At 40.3% G+C, this 25425-nt stretch overlaps 2 protein-coding genes across 2 annotated transcripts in view; one reads left to right on the top strand and one right to left on the bottom strand.

Annotated features, from left to right (window-relative positions):
- Positions 1 to 11172, bottom strand: part of ZCCHC17 (zinc finger CCHC-type containing 17) — a 42566-nt gene extending 31394 nt beyond the window's left edge. The window contains exons 1-2 of the mRNA XM_088790853.1: positions 11068 to 11172; positions 2532 to 2652 (exon numbers count right to left, since the gene is read on the bottom strand). Of these exons, the coding sequence (XP_088646979.1) occupies positions 2532 to 2597 (66 nt within the window). The 5' untranslated portion in view covers positions 2598 to 2652; positions 11068 to 11172. The remainder of the gene's footprint in view (positions 1 to 2531; positions 2653 to 11067) is intronic.
- A 165-nt stretch (positions 11173 to 11337) lies between these two features.
- Positions 11338 to 25425, top strand: part of SNRNP40 (small nuclear ribonucleoprotein U5 subunit 40) — a 29358-nt gene continuing 15270 nt past the window's right edge. Inside the window, exons 1-5 of the mRNA XM_088790849.1 lie at positions 11338 to 11534; positions 13748 to 13877; positions 14378 to 14471; positions 15691 to 15856; positions 25223 to 25345. Of these exons, the coding sequence (XP_088646975.1) occupies positions 11391 to 11534; positions 13748 to 13877; positions 14378 to 14471; positions 15691 to 15856; positions 25223 to 25345 (657 nt within the window). The 5' untranslated portion in view covers positions 11338 to 11390. The remainder of the gene's footprint in view (positions 11535 to 13747; positions 13878 to 14377; positions 14472 to 15690; positions 15857 to 25222; positions 25346 to 25425) is intronic.

The following is a 25425-nucleotide window of genomic DNA, read 5'->3' as shown; positions in this document are numbered from 1 at the left end:
AAAGAGATGCCCAGCCTATTTTAAAATGAATTTGAAGTAGTTACCAAGATACATGTGACAACCATGGCCTCTGGTCTTCAGTAACTGACTATTTTGTGGAGGAAACATACACATATACAAGGAACAATAAAACAAGAGACTGTAATTGATGCCGTAATAGAGGTACAAACAAATGACCATGGAACACCAGGTTTACCATCTACCTTCCTCCTATACCTCAATTCAGTCAAGTTCTCTTATGGGTCTTTCGGTTCCTCAGTGCATTTACATACAGTAGGACAATCCCAGCTGCAGTATAGCAGAAAATAGACTTGGAGAGAGAACTTGATTTAGAATCCCAGCTTTGCCATTTAATAACCATCTGGGCAACTACTTAACTTCTGAGAAGTTTCCTTATCCATAAAATGGGGTTAACAATTTCTTTGGAGAGAGTCAACGATACAGAATGTGTTAAAGGTATAACATACACTAGGCTTACAAAAATTTTTTTTTTACCTTTAATGTAACCAGGTCCTCTTTGTAAAGACTAAGCACTCATGAAGTGTTTGTTGAATGAATAGTCTGACAAACTTTCTTCTTTCCAATTTATCATGAAATTTCTCTTTCCCTAATTCTAGTCACTTCTAAACCATCATTTTTCAAAATGTGCTCCTGAGGTACTATGCTAGAACTATAAAGTTCTTGCTGAACATTACCCTGGCCCATTCATCCTTGATAGTAAAATATAAAACCTACACTAATTCAAGCTCCATCTCACATAAGAAAAAGCTATAGGTCAGAAGCCACTTTACTAGAAAGCTGAGTCAGTCTGTGGAGGGCAGAGCGCTCTTTCTTTTGTGTAACACCTGACAAGCAAGGACTTCATGGTCAGAAAAGTCAGTTTTATCTCCAGTGTTACCATTTCCTTTTCCTGAGCCATGGTACCTTAACCTTTGGGGATATTATGGGCCTTAAAGGATAAAGGCTCTGAAGAGCAGAGTTGTTTCCTATTTGTCAGAATATTATCGCCCTTTGTATCTTGACTATTATATTACAAGTTGGGATCAAGGGCCGCAATTATCTATAACAACTGGCAGTCACAAAGTGTGTCTTCAAAGGCCTCCCATTATTAGGAGGTAAACTTTTGTCAACCACAGAGCTAGTATAAATGCCATAAAAATGATACAGTTATACTACTATAGGCACTCATAAGACACTGAAAACAATGTTTTGGCTTTACTTTTGCTTCCAGACAAGGGAGATAGTGTTAATGAATTCCTACTATGTCTCAGGCATTGTGTTTTCATAGATGACAGCTTACTTAACCATCGTGGCAACCCTGGGAAAGTAGTTATTATCTCCATTTAACAAATAGGAAAACTGAAGCTCAAATGATCAAGTGACGGCCTCAAGGATCACACAGTAAGTAAAAGAGCTAAGATGGAATCCAGGTTTTGTCTGGTTCAAAAGCCTCTGCTCTCAAAACAAATACAATGCCTTCTCCCTCAACGGTTAATCATTCATTTAGTCAACAAAGATGTATTGAGTTCCTATTATTTTCTACCCACCCCCCTGGGATTAAGACAGACAACACTGAACAAAACAGACAGGGCTCTGTCCTCATGGAGCTTAGTGTTGTGTGAAGAAGACAGACGTTAAAGAAGTACACAAATAAATGCATTACTTATGGTGGGAAAAAGGAGATGACATTAGGGCTAAGACCTGAAAGATAAAGAGAAGTTGGTGGGAAAGGGGTTAGAAGCGACAGTATGTGCAAAAGTCCTGAGAAGGAAGCAAGCTTAGAATGTTCAGAGCTGTAAGGAGGCCAGAATGGCTGGGGAACAAGTAGAGTAGAACAAAACAATACTGTCAGATTAAGCAGAGGTAAGTCATGTAAGGATCATGAAAACAAGTTTGGATATATTCAATGATGAGGAGAAGCCCAGAAGAGCTATGAGAAAGCAGTACGGTACAATCTGTTTTGAAAATGTTATTCTGGCTGTGATGTGAGGACCAGATTGGAGACGGACTACAACAGGAGCAGGGAACCCAGTAAGGGCCAGGCAAGAGATGGAGAACTTGAACTAAAGGGATGCCATGAAAAAGAAGTATACAGACCAGAGAGATATCTGGGCGGTAGAAATGATAGGACTTGCTGATGGTCTGGAGAGGCAGGGAAAATAAAGATCAAATGAAGAAGAAAAATCACGAATGATGCCCATATTTCTAGCATGGGTACCTGAATGGATAGTGGTTCCATTTGCTGAGATGGGAAAGACTAGAAGAACAGATTTGGTGAGAAAATAAAAAATTCAGTTTAAAACATAAATCAGAGATGCTGTGAGGTATCCAAATGACGATGCCACGTATGCAGTTAGCAGTCTGGAGCTTAGAGGGAGGACATGTGACCACACGCTCCACTAGCCCTTCCCGTTTAAACTATAACGCTCAAGATATTCCCAAACAGACAGGAGCTCCAAACCCAGCTGCTTATGTCACCCTCAACCTATGCTTAACATAAATGGTAGGTTTTCAAAGCCAAAAGAATATACCTCTCCTTGGAAAATAGTGTAGAGAGCAGGCAAGTTCTCCATGGTCTCGGGTCTTCCTGAATTCATCCTCAATGTTCTATGGCTCCTCCATATCTCTTTTGCTAAAGCTAATTCAAGTATCCTGTCACAAAGAAGACAGACAACAATGTGAGAGGCAGCTGCATTAAAGAAGAAATGTGCAGATAATTCATAGCTAGTCTCTACAGAATAATACCATCAATTTAACACCATGGACTTTTTTCCAAATTTCTTTTGTCTACTGCAATTGTGGGGAGTTCTGGAAACCTTGATATGATTTCTTTTCAACTTGATACTTACCCAAGGCCATTAGTCTACTATTTTTTGTTTTTTAATTGCTATTGCTGCTATTCCTTTGCCAAGGGAAGGTTTTGGGGGTATGTGTGTGCAAATGGATCTTTTAAAAAAGGGAACAATAGCACTAATAAAAGTTAACACTTATCAAGCACTTACTATGTCTAGGTACTGTGCTAAGCACTGGACATCCAATATCTCATTTAATCCTCAAAACTTTCAAGATGTAGGTTCTATTCTTATCATATTATGTAGATGAGAAAACCAAGGCTTCCAGAGGTCAAATTACTATACCTATGTCAAAAAGCCAGGAAATGGTGGAGTCAAACTCTAGCTGATACCAGAGACCACGCTTTTAACTAGTATGCTAAATCTGAACTGACTTCAAATGAGAGATTAGGGGCGGCCGGATGTCTCAGTTGATTAGAGTGAGAGCTCTGAACAACAGGATTGCAGGTTCAATTCCCACATGGGATGGTGGGCTGCACCCCCTGCAACGAAAGATTGAAAACAGCGACTGGACTTGGAGCTGAGCTGTGCCCTCCATAACTTGATTGAAGGACAACAACTTAGAGCTGATAGGCCCTGGAGAAACACACTGTTCCCCAATATTCCCCAATTGAAAAGAAATTTTTTTAAAAGAGATTAGCTTACTTTTTTCCTGATAAAATTAAAAACACACGTGCTCATTTAAAAAATTCAGATAATACATTAATGATGAGGAAAAGAAAGTCATTTACAATTCAATTTTGTTTATATCCTTTCAGACGTCTTTACATGTAATCATGTGGTTTTTTAATGGAATCATAAAATCATTAATTTTCTTTATATTTTAGCAACTCATACACACATATCTTTTTTTAATGCCTATAAAATAATCCATTGTTAGATATGCCAAAATCATTTAACTATTTAAGAATCGTGTTAACATACAGATTGCAATTCAGTAAGTGCGAGGTGGTGCCTGAGACTGCATAGTTCTAACAAGCTCCCAGGTGACGCGGACGCTGCCGCTGCCTGGGTAGCAAGTCTTACTGCCTTGGAGTTGAATGGGACCTTAGAGGTACTCTTGCTCAGCCTCCTGGGTTGAAACAGAGAGGAAACTACTAGCCATCAGTGGCTATCAACCATACCCCTTTATTCTGCTGGATAAATCACTGCTACACATAGATAAATCTAATGGTACTGTCCTCAGTTCTCTTTTTCCTCCCAATACACTCGACACCATTAAGACTTGAAACTCTATTTTCCTTAGGTTCTCATAAGCAAATACTTTTCTTCTCTCCTCAACCCGCAGTGTAACTCCTCACTTTCAGATGATGACTTCGGGTCCTAATTTTGGAAAGTCTTCCTGATTTACAATCACTGTCCATTAACTAAACTGCCTCACTTGAAACAGAAATGAAAGAAAATCCTGTCAGTCTTTCAAACCCTAGTTCTAGTATCATCCCAAGGCCCAGAAATATTCCTGCCCTCAAGTTCCATATGACAACCTTGCATCCTCATAATAAACTTGCCCTTTTCTGGTTAGGTCAGCCAAAGGTGGGTATTATTACTTTACCACGTAATAGCATATATATAGAATGGAGGCAGATTTGTCAGTTCTTAAGAAATGGCTGACAAACAAGTTAAACGCAAGTATCACAGTCCAGTTAGATCTCGCCTTTTCGACTTTCCAGTTATACAGTCTCATCTCTAGTCTTTCCCTGCCCTCTCCCCAGCATCCCTCACATCACATCCTAGAACAGAGGTTATTAATCTGAGGCCAATGGTTCTATCAAGAAACCTTAATTATCCCTCCAACTCTTAGAGCACTAGTGAGGTACAGAATCCAGAGGCATCAGCAGCTAGGACATCTAAGTTGAACTCAAACATCTTTAGTCTATCACCTGTTCCTCCCTACATAAAGGTCTGGAAAGAGCTATCAAAATGGAAACAATCTTAAGTTGCTTCTTACAGATTTCTGCTGTAACAAAAATATGGACAGGTAAGTTTAAAGCTCTCCTGTTTTAAACTTTTTTAAAATATGCAAGTTTTATGTGGCTTGCATATTTCTCCTTCTGCAGAACAGTACCCTGAGAAACCCTACCTAATGCATTTTTTAAGGAAAGCCTGAAATATGACACTACAGGTTTATAAGTCAGGAAAGGAGAGGGTTGCCATTTTTAAAAATGGGATTACATTTTTTTTCAAATTATGTTCTTTAGAAACCTATGATTCTATGGTGGTTATTCAGAAGCTCCTCAGTTAATTCAAGTTTATTTTTAAAAGTCAATTCTGAAATATCTAGGGACCATAGAGTTCAAGAAGGCCAAAGAAGTAGGGCTTTAGGTCAACCAACCAGAAGAAGCCTCCATACCAAAGGTGTGAGGAGCAGAGTCCCAAAGAAACAGGAGTTGGGGGAGGTTCCACCCAGAGCAGTTGGAAAGCTAGGAGCCTCTCCTTGGGAATTAGGCAGAGGTCAATTATTGCTGATTCCCACCTGCCCTCCCAGCCTTGGGGTGGGCCGTGGTAGGACGGAGGAACGGAGGTTACAGGACGAGGGCCTACTTTTAACAATGTATTCTGCTTTGATCCAGTTTACCTATTAAGCTTCTAGCTAAGATTTCATTTGGGAAAAAACAGTTCTCTGCTTTAAAAAAAAGTTTACAAAACACTGAGATAAATATGGTACAGTCAGATAGGACCACATCTGTAGACTAAAAATAGCAAGTAAATTGACAAGAATTGAGGTATATCATTTGGAGTTGCCTTGCAATAGTTTTGGAAACAGAAAAATCTTCCTCAAGTGCTTTGTTTTACCTGAATGTTTTAAACCACTATATTATGTAGGGAAGCAATAGGGACCCAGTTACTGGCCAAACCCTTTGCAAAGCAAGGGGCAGAGCAAGAAAAGAATAGTGTGGGAATGGGAGGTGTAGCAGGGGAATGGTGGCCCAGAGTGGGGTCAAAGCCTATGTTGGGAGAGGAGGAAATTTGCAAAGAAGAGCGACCTAGCGTGGGGAGGAGCAGGGTGACGAGGGCATCCGCACACTGAGCAGTCCAGAACGGGGGTGGGTGTGGGGGGTGGAAGGTGGGGGGCAGTGCCCAAGCATGGAGAAGCAGGGCCTGAGGATGTGCAATAGTAATGCAATGTTAATTTTCTGATTTTAGTACTTACATTGTGCTTACACAGAAGAATGTCCCTAAAGTAGTCAGGGGTGATAGGGCATCAGGTCAGTAACTTAACTCTCAAAAATGATTCATTAAAAAATGTTCTTTGTATTGCACATCCATAATTTTGTGATTGTTTCAAAGTTGTTTTTTTTAAATAGTGCATGCAATTGGAAAAATAAATAACCATCCTGTCCTCCCTCTTCTCAAGCAATGAGAAGTTCATAGAACAATATTAAATTAGTAAGATACTTTACGGCCCCTTTAGAACTTCATTTCATGTGCACCTTACTGATCTGGCCAAGATTTTTGTTGTTAAGTTTGTTTGGATTTAATTTGTTATTGTTACTCAACAGTACTAACTGGCTAGAACCATGAGACTTAAAAGGAATTTTAATTCATCTTTAACCTACCGTGTTTCCCCGAAAATAAGACCTAGCAGGACAAGCAGTTCTAATGCATCTTTTGGAGCAAAAATTAATATAATACCCGGTCTTATTTTACTATAAGACTGGGTCTCATATTAATTTTTTCTCCAAAAGATGCATTAGAGCTGCTTGTCCGGCTAGGATTTATTTTTGGGGAAACACGGCATACATATAAATTGAGAAGAGATAAGCTGATAAGTGAAAATACTGGGATAAGACAGAATAATGATGATAGAACCTGCATTCTCAGCCACTATTCTACACTGCCTCAAAAAGAATTCACAGTCCAGATCTAAACTTTGCAGAGGACAGCTGTAACACTAACTAGGTCCTAACATTAGAGATTCCAATGAGAAGGAATCAAAAGGACATCATTCATGGATGAGGCTGCAATGAGCCGGGTTCATTCATTCAAACATGTATCCAAGGACCATTTCTTAGTTGGTTTTGTGTTCCCAGTGCCTGGTATACAGTAGGTACCCAAAGTTGTCTTGAATGAGTGAACAGAGCCTTACTATGTGCCAAACCAAGGTAGAGAAAGAAGACAGAAAGCGTTCTGGTCTAAAGGATGAAGGAGGAGGAACTGAGCTCCACACAATATGCTGGACAGGTCAGAAGATGGGAGACTTTCAAATGCCACACTAGTGGCCCACGTGTCCCCCTTTCCACCCAATTTCTGGAGTGACTATCTTAGACACATGCTACTTCCTTTTTGAACTCCAGTCACGGATCTGTTGAGAAAATGGCCAAATGCAGGAAAGAGAAAAAAATAGGAAGAAACAAAGAAAAACACAAAAAATGGACTCATCAAATATGAAAGCTAAAGGAATTATTGAGATCATTCGGCCCATTATTCCTATTTAACTGCAAGTGAACTAACAGGGAGCAAGTGAGTTGATGAAGGCTGCTCATAACTAGCCAGGCTGGTACTAGACCCCAAGACCAGTACTCACTCTTCTGCCCCATCCTATTCTTTCAGTCAATAACCCTGAAGGTCCATCCCTCCCAAGTCCTCTAATAATAATGGGCAATATTTGAGTACTTCCCATAGGCCATGTATTAACCTAAGAGCTTTGTCTTAACTAATTTAATTCCCGTTTTGACCACCCTATGAGAGAGGCAATTATTATTGCCATTTTACAGATGAAGAAACTAAGACATAAGAGAGGCTAAATAACTTACTCATAATTACAAAACTATGAATGATGCAGATGAGATTCAAATCCTATTTACAAACATTTTTTTCTTCCCTTTCTAGATTATGAAATCTTCTGAGCATGCCCTTGTCTTGGCAGCACATCCTTCAAATCTCCAGTGCTTAGCACAGTGTAAAGCACACAGAAATTTATAACTATTTACTGAAATACTGAAGCACTGAATTTTACCCTATTTTACATTGTTAGTTAATTCATCAATTCAGCACATTTACTGACAGTTATATGTCAGGCCCCATGCTAATAAGCACTTCATAAACCTACTTTCAATCCTAAAAACAACTCCACAAAGTAGGTGTCCCTGAATTACAGGGACGAAGTAACTTGTCCAAAACTCACAGCTAGAAAGAGACAAATTGTAGGCCATTCCAAGGGCTATATACACTTGCCTATAAACCATCCTTTTCAACACAGTCCCTGTACTCAAAAGACTTCCTAACCTGGTAGGAATAATGGTGACCAATTACAACGCAGTATGATCAGTGCTAAAATAGTGGCTAAGTTCCAAATACTAAGAAAACAAGAAAGAGAAGAAGGGCCTGGGGTGAAGCAGGGACGTTTACAAGGTGACAACTGAGCAGTCCTTGAAGAATAAATGGGAGTCCTCTTAGCAGAGACTATTGTTATTTGACCTCATTAGAACCCTCTCCTTTTTCTTCACTTTCCTCCCTATCCAGCTTAGATTCCACACTCCATCATTCAAACAATACTGTGACATTCCTTTAACTGTCTTTACAGTTTGCCTATATGGCAAAACACTTACGCTGGTGGAGTAGAATTGCAAACATCAGAATCCATTTTAGCTAGGTTAAGGAGAAAGGGATTTACTGCCAGGTATTATGTGGCTTACAAAATTACTGGAAGGGCTACAGGAGCAGGCTCTGGTAGAACTTCCAGAAACAACTCGTAATCCCACAAATAACAGTCTTTGCCACAATCAAGAAAGTCATGGCTATCATTGCAGAATGTCACTAAACCAGAAAGCTGTTGACTAGAGAAACTCACTGTCTCTGCTATATTTGCCAGCAAAACTGGATGCCACTTTCCTCTCCATATTTAAGTAGTTTTCACATTCAATTCTCATTTTAGGTGCAAAGGAGTCCAGATCATTTCTAGTGTCCCAGACTTTTCAGCAAGAGAAGGCACATTAGAGATGGGAATGTGTGTTAAGCAAACCAAATCCACAGTCCCTGCCATACTTGGATATGGTTTTTTCCATGCCTGCATGAAATAGCCTGATAGTGCTGTTAAAAAATATGATCTCTAACTTAAAATGGGCCCTTAATTCTGAAAGACAATCCCTGATTTCTCTGGTAAATTCATTCTCTCACATTCTACAATGATTTCCAAATCTGCAGTCTTCTCAAATGCCTGACCTCCTCCCACTCGAAGTATGTAATTCCCTCTTCCTTTACTGAGAAAATAAAAGCTATGAGAAAAGAACTCATTTTACCAATACCAAACATACAAATCACCTGTATCTATTGCCTATATTTCCTTCTTTCTTTCTGTTAAATGGAGAAACTATTTCTCTTCCTAAGGCTGCTCCTGCTAACTGTACTTGGGATCCCATCCATTCCTATGTTCTCAGAACACCACCAGTGAACCAATTTCTCTCTTGTGTATTCAGTTTCTTCATCACTCTCTCAATTCAATCTTTGGTGACCCCTCATCTTCTTCCGTTTCCATATCCTCTCCTCTCCTTTATAATCACATGTATGAAAGATACTCTCTGGATTCACTGCCTCCATGTCCTTGCCTAAATCTTTGCCTCATATCTGGCTTCTGGCCCCATCACACCAACAAAGTAACTCTTCCTAAGGATACCATGAGCTCCACGATGATAAAGCCAACTTATTTTTTTCAATTCTCATGTTATTTCAATTTCAGGAGTTTCTGACACAGACCATTTCTTTGCTTCTGAGACAGCATCCATCTCTGATCCTCCTCCTCTTTCTTCTCTCTCTCCTGTAGGTTCACGCTCCTGTTCTTGGCCATTAAATGTTAGAACTACTCAAGGTTCTCGCTTGGGTGATCTTACCCACACCTGTGGCTCAATTATCAACTATAGGCAAATTACTCCCAAATTTATATTTCCAACAAAAGTCTCTCTTCTGAGTTCCAAAGCCATATTTCAAACTGCCTCCAGGATGTCGTGAACAAACTCTCCCTTCCCCTGCCAAAACAACAACAAACAAAACTATCCAGTTGAAGAAGCCAGAAACCTAGAAGTTACATTTGAGTCCTCTTTCACTCCCTGAGTCAATCCATCACCAAATTCTACTGATTTTACCTCTTATGTATCTCTAGAATCTGTCCAATGCTTTGCAGTTCCAATACGTCACTCCTCATTGCCAACAACTCTCACCTAAGGGGTCTGTCTGCATCTCTCTCTCCTCCATCTGTTCACACTACTGAGCCTGAGGGATATCAAGGCCCCTCCCCCATCACACCACCCACTCTCCATCAAAAACAGAAAAACCCTCAGTGGTTTCCCATCAGTTTTATAGCAAAAGCTACAAAGTCCTGAAAGACCTGACCTCTACCTGTGTCCAGCATCATCTTGTACCATACTCCCTTCATTCTCTTTGGATTGGTCACCCTGGCCTCTATGCTTTTTAGTCATTTTCTTTCCATTTGTCACAGGGCCTCTGCACATGCTGTTCTATATGGAATATTCTGCCTTCCTCTCTTCACCTCATTAATTAGAATTCTTCCTTCAGGTATCAATTCAGGCATCTTTTCCTCAGAGAAGCCTCCCGGATTATTCCAGGTACTCATAACATCATCTGATCCAGGGTGCACCTCTCCTAGGTCGCACTTAATTTGTACATTTCTTGGTGAGATCCTTGTTTAACATGTTTTCCCCATCGGCCTCAAACCCCTGAGGTCAGGGACCATGTCTGGTTCACAATGTATTCTCAACGCTTTGCACAATAATTATCAGTTGGGCGATTAAGGAGAAGGCCTAGTTCGTAGGTATGAGTCGAAATTTCTCAACAAGACCGGGCTCTGGAGAGGCAGGAGTCAGACATTTCCTTCATCTGTCTCTCGCAGTGGCACAGAGCAGACCCTAGCAAAACGCTGCAGAATCAGTGGCAGAAACCAGGCAGCCTCCTCAGTCAGACAGGACCCTAGTGGAGGCTGGGTACAGGCCTCTTCTCCCTGGGAGCGCCTGGCACAGGGCTGGACAGAGTAGGCGCTTGATGAAGTCAGCCTTCGAGGGCCTCAGGCAGCCGCAGAGACCCCACAGCTCGGCTCCAGTCTAGAAAGGGAACCCAGAGGCTACAAACCGGAGATAGGATCTCTGAGCCTGCCTCTCCCCCAGCAATCAAACCTTCATTTGAGAAATGCCAGGTTCAGACCACACAACCCAGGCACCGCCTCCAGATGCCGCAGCTAGCCACCTCAGATACCCCTTATACATACCCAGCGTCAGCTCCAGGTCTCCCGACCGCAGCATTGCGCGAAATGCCAAAACCCAGTCAGCGCGCTTCCACCCACAAGACACAGCGCGCCCAGGCGGGACTCCAGTTCCATTCGCCAATCCTGGAATCGTAATCCCATGACATCAGAAAGAACTGACCAATAACAGGAGATTCTCCAGGGGGGCGGTGCAGAGAGGAATATGGGAAGCCAATTGGCTTCTCCAAGCCGGAAGTTCTAAGGGAAAGACTAAGTCGGAACCAATCGTACGGTACCTGAGCTCGTCGGCGCGGTACGCGGCGGCGCTGGGGAGAGCGGCTGCCGCCATGATAGAACAACAGAAGCGCAAGGGCCCAGAGTTGCCACTGGTTCCAGTCAAGCGGCAGCGGCATGAGTTGCTGTTGGGAGCAGCGGGGTCGGGCCCCGGAGCGGGTCAACAGCAGGCGGCGCCCGGAGCTTTGCTGCAAGCGGTGAGTGAAGTAGCAGGCGGCCTTCGGCCCTCAGCTCATCTTCCTCTCTCCTTTCTCCAGCATCGGGATCGGGTGATCCCGCACCTGCCCTCTCCTCCGCACTGCGGGGCGGAACGAGAATCTCTACCTGGAGTTAAAGCAGAAAAACTGTAAAAGCGGCGGACACCCTGTGAATGCTCCATACGTTACACTGTTTCCCGTGTCTCGACCGTCCTGTGAGGTGGCGTTAGAATTCAAGTTAAGGATCTTGAGCTCAAAATCGGGACTGGGGTTTTTGCATCCTAAACCTTCCAGAGATTCTGCTTCGAGTAAACAGGCATTCATAAAAGTTTGTAGAGTGGATGGGTGAATGAAATAATGAATGAATGAGTGAAGGAAGGACATGAGTGATACTGGCTCGCTTTGGAACCTTGGACAAGTTGCTTTTCCCTTTATTTCTCTGCACTATTAACAGCCTAAGAACAGTCAACGTTCATTGAGACCTTGTACTAAGTGCTTTTAAAATGAAAACTCCATTACTCTTGGCCTAAGAGTTAGGAACTGTTATCCCATTTGTAGATAGAAAAACAAACTATCTAGTAAAAGGTTTTAAATTCAAAACCCATGCTCTTAACTACTATATTTCTTGTGAGAGAGAGGTAGTGTCACACCTCTCCCTGTGCTATTAGACTCAGATAAAGAAATAAGTATCTTCTCTCTCAACGCTTCAAATAGTGGGTCAGCAAATTTCTGCTGGCATCCTCAAAATATACCCAGAATTGCTACCACTTCTACCACCTCCATCACTGGCTCCTGATCTAAGTAAGCTATTATTATCTCACCTGGCATTACAGCAGTAGGGTCCTAACTTGTATTCCTGTTTTCTGCTCTTGTATGGTCAACCGATTCTCAATCCAGCAGCCAGAGGAATCCTTCTAAATGTCAAATTATGTTACCCTCTGCTGAAAACTTTTGGTGGCTTTCCACTTAGTGTAAAACCAAAATCTTTAAAATCTTTTGCCCCCTTTTGCCTTTTTGATCTACCAATTTTCCATTGCTCACCCTTGCTCCAGTCACACTGGCTTCTGTGTTCCTGCCTCAAAACCATTGCATTTGCTGTTCTCTCTACTGGAATGCTCGTCTTCTAGATGTCCGCATGGTTTACACACTTACCTCCTCCAAATCTTCGTTCAAATATCACTTTTTTAGTGAGGGCTTTACTGACTACCCTATTTTAATTTGCAGCATCCCGTACTCACTAACCCATATTGCTGCCTGTTGTTTTTGTTCATAACATATACCACCACCTATATGTTTTACTTGTTTTTTCTCCCTCTCCCTCCTCCTCTTTCTGCTTCCCTAACTAGAACACAAACTCGATTGTTTATTTTGATCAGTACTGTTTTCCCAGTGTCTAGAATAGTGCCTGGCACATTGTATTTTTTTAATAAAGAGTAAGCTGGAAACTACTGACAATTTGGGGGTTTTTGATAATGTAGTTGTTTATCTGACAAGTAAAAATACCAGTCCAGGTGTCAGTGTATTGCCCAAGCTTAGCCTTAGTGTTAACACCATAATCAAAAGGGCTTTCTACAATAAGCTGTACCCTGCAGGATGTTGGGAAGCTCAGTTCAATTGTTCATTCACTAAAAGAGCTAGAACTTGGGAAAACAGTGTTGAATGACACAGGCAGGATCCCTGCATTCACAGAGCTTTTCTAGTGGGGAAAAAGAAAATATATAAACAAATACAGAAGGAGGGTAATTTCACGTAATGGTAAGTGTTGTGAGTGTTAGTGGAACACAGAGGAGATGTGGGGTACTGATGGAGTTTGAGTGATCAAGGAAAGACTCTCTGAACAGGAAACATTTGAAAGGTGCCAAATGCAGGAAGCTCTCGGGGAAGAGGATTCCTGGTGGGCAACAACGAGTGTAAAGATCCTGAGGCAGAAATGAGTTTAACGTGGATAAGCAATTAAAACTTGGCTATGGGACAGGAGCAAAGTGAGGGAGGAGGAAAGTTAATGTAACAGGCAGACACTGGAAACTTCAGCAGGAGAATATCATATTGGAGGCATGAGTTACGTGAGAAGTGTTATAGTTCTCTAAATCAGGAGAAATCCACTCAATCGTTTCCCTTGTCTTTTTCCTCCCCGCCTCTCCTCCCCCACTCCCCAATTTTGCAGCCTCCTTTGCCTCGATGCAGTGACTACCCTGTATGTCTCTTTTGCTTAGGGGCCTCCAAGATGTTCTTCCCTTCAAGCCCCAATCATGCTTCTCTCAGGACATGAAGGGGAAGTATACTGCTGCAAGTTTCACCCCAATGGATCCACCTTAGCATCTGCAGGATTTGACCGACTAATATGTAAGACATCGTTTTTGAATCTTGAATAATCGCTGTCTGCCAAATAGTCTATTCATTTACGTCATTTAACCCCAGCACCTGGCATGTTATAGGTACTTACCACATATGGATTGAGTAAATGTATTATAGTCATTGCCATGTGATCTTCAAGTCATTGGCAGCTTCCTCGGTTTTCCATGATGCCACCATTTTTCAGTCTGCTTGTATTCGTAGGAGACAAGTAATGGTGCCAACTTTTTAAATATTATAGGAAAAAACTTAAGATTTTAAAAAATATCCATTAACATCCATTAACTTTTTTACCTTATAAAATGTGAAAATATTGCATTATTTTTATTACTGTGTCAGGAAAATTGGTCCAGCTGGTAGAACCAATGGTGTTCCAAGGGAGTATCATTTCAGAACTGTTGTTTTAATAAATTCATAAGTACCCTTTCAATGGCCAGTAATGAATTTCCTTTTGCCTAGTATTGCTTATAGAACCCCTTTCTCCCTAACAGTGTTGTGGAATGTCTATGGTGACTGTGATAACTATGCCACGTTGAAAGGACACAGTGGCGCAGTGATGGAACTGCATTATAACACAGACGGCAGGTGAGGATTCTCCACAGTGGAATGACAGTTGCTTCTTATACTAATTCTTGGCATCCTTTCACATTTCGTCCTTGAGGTTTCTCTCTCAGGAGACCATAATGTCAAAAACTGCTATGTTTGGGTAATTACTTAATTATCACTGTCACCCCAAGTAAGGTTTTTATTGTTTCATGTATACATTTATAAGTATATCATCTCTATCATCTCATATATCAACATCCCAGACAAATTTGTTTTCTTTCTTAAGATATAATACAAAATAATTTTTATATGTAGAAATTAGCCATCTTTATTATAAAAGTAATACTATTTTGAGAAATTCATACAAAAGAAAACTGAAAATTAGCCCATATTCCTACCACTCCAAAGATAATCACTGTTAATAGTATCATACATTTTTCTCAAGCCTTCTTCCTACTCAAAACTTTGGTTTTTACTTATATGTTAGAGCTTTGTGTATGATCTTACTTGCTGCTTTTTTCCCTGAACGTTATTCACATAGCACATCTGTTTATCATAACGTATTATTTGTCATAGACATTTTAATGTTTTGCATAATTTTAGAATAAAACTAGATAATACAGAAATGTGTTTATACAAAGGTAATCTCGTTAGGTATTAATGTTTCAGTAAACGTTCATTGTTTTATACCTATGACCTCTAAAATCTTAGGGTTCCCTGAATCAACTGGTACATAGCCTTGTATACACTTTTCTTATTAATATTTGAATTTAAAAAATCTTATAAAATAATTATAACTTGGGAATTATCCTCAGAGACAAAATAAAAACTTTGATTTTTTTTCAGAAAGGGTTGGAGTTGGTTAGCCACTGGGTTAGGAATTGCCACAGTCTGTCCGTCTCCTGCAGCAAAGAGTGATTTAATATTTCCAAGTGGGAGGATGTCTTACGTGTAAAGTATTGTCTATCACAGAGGAGGGAAAGATGGAAAAACTGCTGTATTAGATGTATAATATATCACGGAGACTGACAGAAGGAAATTTTTTTTTAATTTCCCAGGGTAGACCTTGCAACTAGGTCTAAAGCACCCGTGGGATGTTGGTAGATAGGGTGAGGCAGGCATTCCAACATCATGTGCCAAACTGTCAGAGCCCGACATCTCATGATCTTGAAGAGGTTGGCACATTTTGGCAAATAGGAAAAATAGATCGCTCTTGTTTATATTCACTCATTTCTTTTTTTGTTCTTCCTCTTTCTAGTATGCTCTTCTCAGCATCCACAGATAAAACTGTGGCAGTGTGGGATAGTGAAACAGGTGAGAGGGTTAAAAGGCTGAAGGGACATACTTCCTTTGTGAATTCCTGTTACCCGGCCAGGAGGGGCCCCCAGCTTGTCTGCACTGGCAGTGATGACGGTACAGTTAAGGTGGGTGTTGTCTGTCTCTGTGTTGAAGTTTTTGAAGTGACATAATGTGAACCTTATTTTGCCTTCCCCCTTGTGCTGTACCCTCCTCGCCACAACTTTTTTTTAGCAGTCATTTCCCAAAACAGACACTTAAAGTATCCTACAGAAGAATGTTAGAGCCGGATCAAACCATTGTGACTTGGAATTAAATGGACCACCTGAATTGGATTCTTGGCTGAGCTTTTTACTTAATTGTGTGGTCTTGGGCAGTTCACTTTTCTGGCCCTCAGTTTCTCAGTCTTTAGAATAGTGACAGTAACATACATGTCTTAAAAGTCTGTTGCGGTGCTGCAGTGGTGGTTCCGGCAGCTGCAGGGCAATTGACTGCCTCTCTTTCATCTGCTGCGGTCCTGCTGAGGATCCACTCCTCAGCGGCAGAGAGCCTCAGTCTCACCCTTGCTGTGGGCTCGGGGCGGGGGGGGGGGGGGGGGGGGGAGGGGCGGTTCTCAGCTGGTGGGGGTGACCGTCCATCTGGGTTGGCCTCAAGAGAGCTTCCTGTTCTGTCCCTGGATCCCTGCTGTTTGATTCTGAATGTTGGAAAATACCATGTGGCGGTGAGGCGCTGGGGCTTGGCTAGGACAGACCCGGGATCTCACCTTGGCAGGGCCTGTGGCCCTCTGGGTCCCCTCAGTGGACACGTTTACCCTCTCTGAACCTCTCTGGTAAAGGGTTGGTAATCTGGGGCCTCTGGAGGGTTCATATTCACGCAGTATTTAGCAGTTAGTGAAAGGGAGCTACCACCTTTATATGAAGGTAAAGGAAACAGACTTCAGTGTGGTGTTTGACTACCTCCTGGCTGGCGACAGCGGCCTGGGAGGGTCTTAAACTGCTGCCCAAATGCAAGAGGCAGAACACTCTCGGAGAGAGGTGAAAGGAAGGGCTTAGATCGTGAAAGAGACGGACCTGCGGAATTAAAATGCTGATTTTCCACCTGGAAAAACAAAAAAGTCTGTTGTGAAACTAGTATATAAAAAGGTCAGTACATGGTTAGTAATAATGAGATCTTAAAGGTTACTTAGTCCAATGATTTCCAACCTGTGTGCACATCAGAATCACCTGAAGATCCTGTTAAAAAATAACCTAGATTCCGGTTTAATAGGTTGATTTTTTTTTTTTTTTAATTAAGACTTTATTTTTAGAGCAGTTTTAGGTTCACAGTAAAACCGAGGGGAAGGTACAGAGCTTTCCCATATACCCACTTCCCACATGTGCACAGCCTCCCTCATTATCAGCCTCCCACCAGAGTGGTACGTTTGTTACAATTGATGAACCTGTATTGACACGTAATCACCCAAAGTCCATGGTTTACTTTGGGGTTCACTTCTGGTGTTGTTCACATTCAGTGGGTTTGGACAAATGTGTAGTGACAGGTATTCATCACTATGGTTTCATATAGTATTTTCACTGTCCTGAGAAATCCTCTGTGCTCTACCTGTTCATACTTCCCAACCCCTGGCAACCACTGATCCTGTTACTATCTCCATAATTTTGCCTTTTCCAGAATGACATATTATTAGAATTCATATGGTATGTAGCTTTTTCAGATAGGCTTCTTTAAGTTAGTAATATGCACTTAAGATTCTTCTATGTGTTTTCATGGCTCGATAGCTCATTTCTTTTTAGTGCTGAATAATATTCCGTTGGCGGGATGGACCACGGTTTATCTGTTCGCCTACTAAAGGACATCTTGGTGGTTTCCAAGAGTTGGCAGTTGTGAATAAAGCTGCTTACATTCATGTGCAAGTGTTTGTGTGGACCTAAGTTTTCAATTCGTGTGGGTAAATATTGAGGAGCTCATGGTAGAAATGGAATGTATGCTAAGAATATGTTTAGTTTGTAAGATACTGCCAAACTGTCTTCCATTGATCTATTTGTCTATTCTTTCACCAATACCACAGTCTTGATTACTGTAGCTTTATAGTAAGTCTAGGAGTCAGGTACTGTCAGTCCTCCAGCTTTATTGTTCTCTTTTAATATTGTGTTGGCAATTTGGAATCTTTTCTCTCTGCATATAAACTTTAGAATCACTTGGTTGCTGTACCATTTTTCATTTCCACTAGCAATGAATGAGAGTCCTTGTTCCACATCCTCGTCAGGTCAGCTTTTGGTGTTTTCAGTGTTTCACATATTGGCTTTTCCAATAGGTGTGTAGTGGTATCTCATTGTTGGTTTAATTTGCATTTCCCTGATGCCATAGGATGTGGAGCATCTTTTCATGTGCTTATTTGTCATCTGTATATCTTTGGTGAGGTGTCTGTTAAGGTCTTTAGCTCATTTTTTAATTGGGTTGTTTGTTTTCTTACTGTTGAGTTTTAAGAATTCTTCGTGTATTTTGGGTAGTAGTCCTTTATCAGATGTGTCTTTTGCAAATATTTTCTCCCAGTCTGTGGCTTATCTTCTTCTCTGATACTGCCTTTCACAGAGCAGAAGTTTGTAGCTTTAATTGCCGTGTCCAGCGCAGACAGGAGGGCTAGGCCTGAGGGGGAAGGGTGGGAGATTAAGAAAAACACAGAGACAGGAAAGTTGGGATCAGGAGGTCCACCGTCCACGGATGGCAGAGCAGTGGCGCAGTTTTTATTTTTCACACGGTTTTTATACTGTCTAGAACAATTGTCTATTTAAGCAAGTATTAGTAGAACTTCTGTTATGTGTATTTGCAAGCTTGTATGTCTGCGGCTGTGATTGTGCTATCTTGTTCTTTCTGGGGGAGGATGCTGAGGCAAGGTCTCCCTTGGAATGACCTCACAGGCTGCAAGGACCTTGTCAGCTTACATCCTGCTCTCCACATTAATGAAGTCCAGGTTCTCAGTTTTTTTCTTTTGTTGATTGTGCATTTGGTGTTACCTTTCCCCCGAAAATAAGACCTAGCCAGACCATCAGCTCTAATGCGTCTTTTGGAACAAAAATTAATATAAGACCCAGTCTTATTTTAATGTAAGACCGGGTATAATATAATATAATGTAATATAATATAATATCGGGTCTTATATAAGACCGGGTCTTACGTTAATTTTTGCTCCAAAAGACGCATTAGAACTGAGGGTCCGGCTAGGTCTTATTTTCGGGGAAACATGGTATATCTAAAAAGTCATCGTCATACACACGGTTATCTAGGTTTTCTTGTATGTTACCTTCTAGGCGTTTCATATTTTACATTTAGGTCTATGGTCCACTTTGAGTCAATTTTTGTGAAAGGTTTAATGTTTGTGCCAAGATTAATTTTTTTGCATGTGGATGCCCAGTTGTTCCAGCACCATTTGTTGAAGGAACGATCTTTGCTCCCTTGTGTTGCCTTTGCTCCTTTGTCAAAGATCACTTGGCTATATGGTATCTATTGCTGGGCTCTCTATTCTCTTCTGTTGATGTATTTGGCTATTCTTTCACCAATACCACACTGTCTTGAATACTGTAGCTTTATAGTAAGTCTAGAATTCAGGTAGTCTCAGCCCTCCCAACTTCGTTATTCTCCTTCAATATCATCTTGGCAATTTGGGTTCTTTTCTCTCTACATATAAACTTTAGAATCAATTGGTTGAGTTCCACAAAATAACTTCCTGGGATTTTAGTTTGGATTTCGTTGAATCTATACATAGATCAAATTGGGAAGAACTAACATCTTGACAATATTGAGTCTTTCCATCCAGGAACTTGGAGTATCTCTCCATTTATTCAGTTGATTTCATTCATCAGAGTTTTGAAGTTTTTCCCATATAGATCTTGTACATACTTTGTTAAATGTATACCTAAATATTTCTCCTTTTTTGGATGCTAATGTAAATGGTATTTTGTTTTTAAGAATCAGAGTTTTACAATTGTCACCCCAATAAATTTAAAAAAAAAAAGAATCAGAGTTTTAAATGTGTTCTTCAAATGATTTGATGTAGCAGGTCTGACATTGTGGGAGCCATTGATCTCGTTCAGCATCTTCATTTTACAAATAAGGAAAATGAGGCCTAGAAATAGTAGCTTGTTTCAAGGGCACAGGAGGCCACACTGCTTTGTAGTACCACCCATTTTATTTCTTTGGCACTAATTTTGGACTCTGGGTGGTATTTTAACAATTAAACAGGAGGGACTTCAAAGGAGTACATCTGAACAACCACACTAAACTTGTAATTGATGCTTTTTTAAATGAATTTGCTTTTTTTTTTTTTTTTCTTCATAATTAAAGGTGGTGACACTGACATTGAATTATTTGCTTTGAAATATTTTCCTACTAAGTTATAGCATAAACTCAATCACTTGGGACCCCTTGATGCTTGGCTAGGAGGAGAGTCTGTGGCTTAGGAATAGTTCCAAAAGCCAGAGCTCTTAACCTAGGTGTAGTAAGTTGGAGAGTCTTTTTTTTAAAACTATTATTATTATTATTTTAACTTTTATTTATTTAAGTGTTTTTTTCCAGGACCCATCAGCTCCAAGTCAAGTAGTTGTTTTAGTCTAGTTGTAGAGGGCGCAGCTCACCGTAGCCCATGTGGGGATCGAACCAGCAACCTTATTGTTAAGAGTACCTCTCTCTAACCAACTGAGCTAACTGGCTGCCCCTAGTTGGAGAGTCTTAACAGTAGCTGATTCGCTAATTGTCATTTCAAAAGGCAGTTAGAGATGAGAGTACCGTAATGAATTTTTTGAGAGCCTGCTATAACATACCTCTAGGAACTTACCCTTGTTTTATTTCTGCCTTTCCTTCTTGTGCCTTTTCTCTCACTTTCTTTCATTTTGTCTTTTCTGTATCTGTGTCCTTGTGTTTCTGTCTCTCCTTAGCTTTTTCTTTTTCTACAATCCTCCATTGTGATACATGTCTGTTTTTTTATCCTTTCAGTTTCTTGCTTCTCTTCCCCCTTAATTAAACACAATTTCAAGTAATTACTTTAACTTTATTGTTCAAGGTAATATTTAAGAGTGAGGTCAGCAACTCAAATGATTTAGGCAAAAAATGTTATTTTTTCCACGTTTTTTGGTAAGTTTATGAATATTTCAAAATAAAATAATTTTTCAAAAAATGATGATTGCCTGAACTAAAATTCTGAAATATTTGTATCAAACTTTACCATAGTCTTTAGTATAAAAGCAAAGATTGATGTGACCTGAGTAGAGAATATCTGTTAAGACAAAGATTGTTTTAAGTCTGGAAAGATATGTGGGAACCAGGTTATCAAGGCCTTGAATTCCAAATTAAGAGGTTTGGACTTGATTCTGTAGCCAAAGGAGTTGACGGGCAGGGGTTGGCTGTCGGGTCTCTGGAAGAGGAGTGAAGCACTCTTTTTGGGCCATTTATCAGAGTAACAACCTAAGCATTTTTAGCTCATGTTTTCATGAATGAAATGAAACTACCTTTCATCCCAAATCATGAAAATTGGCAGAGGCATCTCAGAGATGATTCAGACTCTATTTGTTTTTCACAGGGTTAAATTTAAACCCGTGGCCTTTACTAAGATTCCATGGCTGATTCCTTCCTTTTTTGATCTCCCTTTAAAACTTGGAACAGTCACCCTGAAGACTTTCTCATCTGAATGAAATGACCCATACTCCTAAAATATTTCTTCATGGTTCATCTTCTCAGGCCGGTCAGTCATTTATTGAAACATCTGCAGGCCCTCTCTATTATCCACACTTTAAAACTGGAGTCCATGTTATAAATGTACTTTTCTAAAAAATAGAACCAAATTGTTTAGAGTATGGTGTGCTAGAGTTGTAACTACTCTTCCTCTTCCCCACCTATTACTAATAAGTCAAGCAGCCATTAAGGATAAATGTTTAATTTTTTAAAACCAGCATATGTTACTTTAGTAATTATAAGAAATGACCCTACATTTTTGATAGTTCTATATTAATATAGCATTAATAGAATCAGACAGTACCAAATTCTAGTCCTTTTGCTGTTCCCTCACTAGGTATTCTTCAAGGTAGTTTATTCTTTGAACTTTAGTTTCCTCATCTATAAAAGTTGGGGTTAAACTAGATAGTCTTAAGCACAATAACTTTTAAACATTTTTTATCGCAGTCCGCTTTAAGGAATACATTTTATATTGTGACCCAATATATTTCTTCGTGGTTCATCTTCTCAGTAATGTCTGTTAAATGAACTAACGCTTTCTCTATGTGACATTCTCTGATATCTTCTTTCTATCATTTTTTAAAAATTGAGGTAAAATTCACATAACATGAAATTCACCTTTTTAACCAATTAAAAAAGTGTACAATTCAATGGCTTTTAGTACATTCACAGTGTTGTGCAACTATCACCACAGTCTAATACCAGAATGTTTTCATCAGCCCCAAAAAGAAACCCTACACCTGGTAAGCAGTCACTACTTTCCCTACCTTCCAGTCCTCTGACAACCACTTACCTGCTTTCTGTCTCTGAATTGGCCTATTCTGGGCATTTCATATAATTAGAATCATGTAATATGTGCCTTTTGTGTCCTCCAGTTTCTTTCACTTAGCATGTTTTCAAGGTTCATCCATGTTGTAGCATGTATCAATACTTCATTCCTTTTTTTTAGTTTTTATTGGGGAATATTGGGGAACAGTGTGTTTCTCCAGGGCCCATCAGCTCCAAGTTGTCCTTCAATTTAGTTGTGGAGGGCGCAGCTCAGCTCCAACTTCAGTCGCCAGTTTCAATCTTAGTTGCAGGGGGCGCAGCCCATCATCCCATGCGGGAATTGAACCGGCAACCTTGTTGTTGAGAGCTCACTCTCTGACTGAACCATCTGGCTGCCCCTCCGGCAGCTCGTTGTCTTCAGTCTAGTTGTGGAGGGTGCAGCTCACTGGCCCATGTGGGAATTAAACTGGCAACGCTGTTGTTCAGAGCTTGCACTCTAACCAACTGAGCCATCCAGCCTCCCCAACGCTTCATTTCTTTTTATGGCTAAATAATGTTCCATTGTATGGGTATACCACTTTTTATTTGTCCATTCACCAGTTGATGGATATTGGGTTGTTTCCACTTTTTAAAAAAATATTATGAATAATGTTGCTGCATTCATATACAAGTTTTGGTTTGAGCTCCTGTTTTCATTTCTCTTGGATATATATCTAGAAATGGGATTTCTGGCTCATATAATAATTCTATATTTAACTTTTTGGGAAACATCCAAACTTTTCCAAAGCAGCCACATCATTTTACATTCCCACCAGCATGTTCCAGTTTCTTCACATCCTCGCCAATATGTGTGTGGTGGTGACGATGATGAGTACCATCCTAGTGAGTGTGAAGTAGTATCTAATTATTTTGATTTGCATTTCCCAAATGATTTATCATGTTAAGCATCTTTTCATGTGCTTATTGGCCATTGTTCTACTGAAGAGAATAGTAGTTTATGCAAGTCCTTTGCCCATTTACTAATTGGACTCTTTTTAGTTCTGTTGTTGAGTAATAAGAGTTTTTTGTTGTTTGTTTGTTTGTTTAAGCAGGGCACAGCTCACAGTGGCCCATACAGGGATTGAACCAGCAACCTTGGTGTTATCAGCACCGCGCTCTAACCAACTGAGCTAACCGACCACCCCAGTTACAAGAGTTCTTTATTCTGGATACTAGACCTTATCAGAGATATGATTTGCAAATATTTTCTCCCATTGTTGGTTTTCATCTCATTTTTTTGATAACCTTTGATGTATAATTTTTTTTTATGAAGTCTAATTTATCTATTTTTTCTTTTATACTTTTGGTGTCATCTAATAATTCATTGACAAATCCACAGTCATGAAGATTTACCCCTATGTTTTCTTCTAAGAATTTTATAGTTTCAGTTTTTAAATTTAGGTCTTTGATTCATGTCAAGTTAAATTTTGCTTATGGTGTGAGGGAAGGGTCTAGCTTCATTCTTTTGCTTGTGGTTATCCAGTTGGTCCAGCACCATTTGTTGACGATTATTAATTTTTTTCTTTTTTTTTAATGAACTGTACTTTTTGCTTCTTTTCATGCCTCAAAATTTTTTGTTGAAATTTTAATATTTAAATATTTAAATGTGGCAACTCTGGAAATTAGATTCTTGCCAGGGTTTGTTGTTGCTTGTTATAACTATTGTTTGTTTTCTGACATAATTTTATAAAGTCACGTGTAGCCACTTAAGTCTCTGTTTCATTTGCTGAGTGGTTTGCTAATGGCTTAGCAAAGATTTCCTTAATCATAGTGGGGCGGGGGGGCTCTCTCAGGCTTTGCATATTGGCTGTGTGTGTGTTGGCCATTGCCTTCACCTCTCGGCCAGGCAGTTGACTGCTCTGCATTAGCCTTTACTCCCTCACTTCCTGCTTGTGTGGAGATTGAAGGTCTGTCTGTAAGAGGGAAGAGTGTAAGGTCGTCTCAGGTCTTTTCTGAGCATGTGCCCAGCCTTGGGCATGTGAGTGGCCTTTAGAGTCCCAGAAATATCAGAGCTTTTCACAGCGCTTGTTCTCCAAATTATCTCATTCCCCACCTGTCCTCCAAAGCTGTTTGGTTTGTCTTTTGTTTGTCCCAACTGTTACCCCTTGCCTCAGCCAACAGAGACTAATGCATTGCCTGTAAGTGTTTTAGACAAATGCTTCTACCCTGGGAGAGCTCCAAGTTAGGCAAAATAAAGGCACACCCTTTGAGCTTACCCTTCAGGGAGCCACCAGACAGGTAAAAACAACCGCAATTCTTTAAAAACCAGGAGTATGGTCCATTCTGCTCCTTCTGGTACTAGGAATGTATACTGGGAAAGTGGACTGTTGTCTTCAAAGGTATTGCTGAGTTAGGGGATGGAGCCAGGGTAAGTTAAACACTTCAAAACTCTTCCTAAGACACAAGTGGTTTTTTTCCTTATTAAATGTTTTCCTGGTTGCTATAAACGTTTCATTAGTTTTTAGAGTTCTGATAAAGTTGATTCTGCCAGTTTTTTTGCTAGGTAATTCTCTGCTTTTGTAGAAGTACAGTCTTTTGGCATTCCCTACTCTGCAGTTTTTGCTGATGTAATGTGTGTGTGTATCTCACTCCCCCCTCTCCCCACACATACACGCATTAGTGTAAATTGTAGCCAACTAATAAGGTAGGATCTACAGTTTGAAAACACTGGTGTAATATCCTTGCCGTGCTAAGGACATATAAACTAAATAAGTAGAGTATTTCCACTCTAAGGGTATGCTGATTAACTGTGTTTATTCCATTTTAACAAAGGAGTCTGAAAATATAACCAAAGTGATTTGTTACCAACCTTCGGATACGTTGGCAAAATTGTGGGCACTTATCACCAGATACTAGGATACCCAGAGAAGTTTCTAAGGTGGCTCCTTGGCCTTGGCCTTGGGGGTGTACTCTGCAGTTACCTCTCGCAGTGCTGTGATATAGACTCTCCTGTTCTTCTGCTTCAGCTTTGGGACATCCGGAAGAAAGCTGCCATCCAGACATTTCAGAACACCTACCAGGTGTTAGCTGTGACCTTCAATGACACAAGTGATCAGATTATTTCTGGTGGAATAGACAATGATATCAAGGTATGTTTGGTGTTTATGGTACGTTTCCCTTTCACTGTCTCTACTCACTGAGGTGAATCTTCCCAAACTTCTGAGATTAT

The sequence above is a fragment of the Rhinolophus sinicus genome, chromosome 14, assembly GCF_057876585.1.
Source record: "Rhinolophus sinicus isolate RSI-liver-muscle chromosome 14, RSI-T2T, whole genome shotgun sequence".
Classification (NCBI taxonomy): domain Eukaryota; kingdom Metazoa; phylum Chordata; class Mammalia; order Chiroptera; family Rhinolophidae; genus Rhinolophus; species Rhinolophus sinicus.
This window is presented reverse-complemented; position numbering and strand designations above follow the sequence as displayed.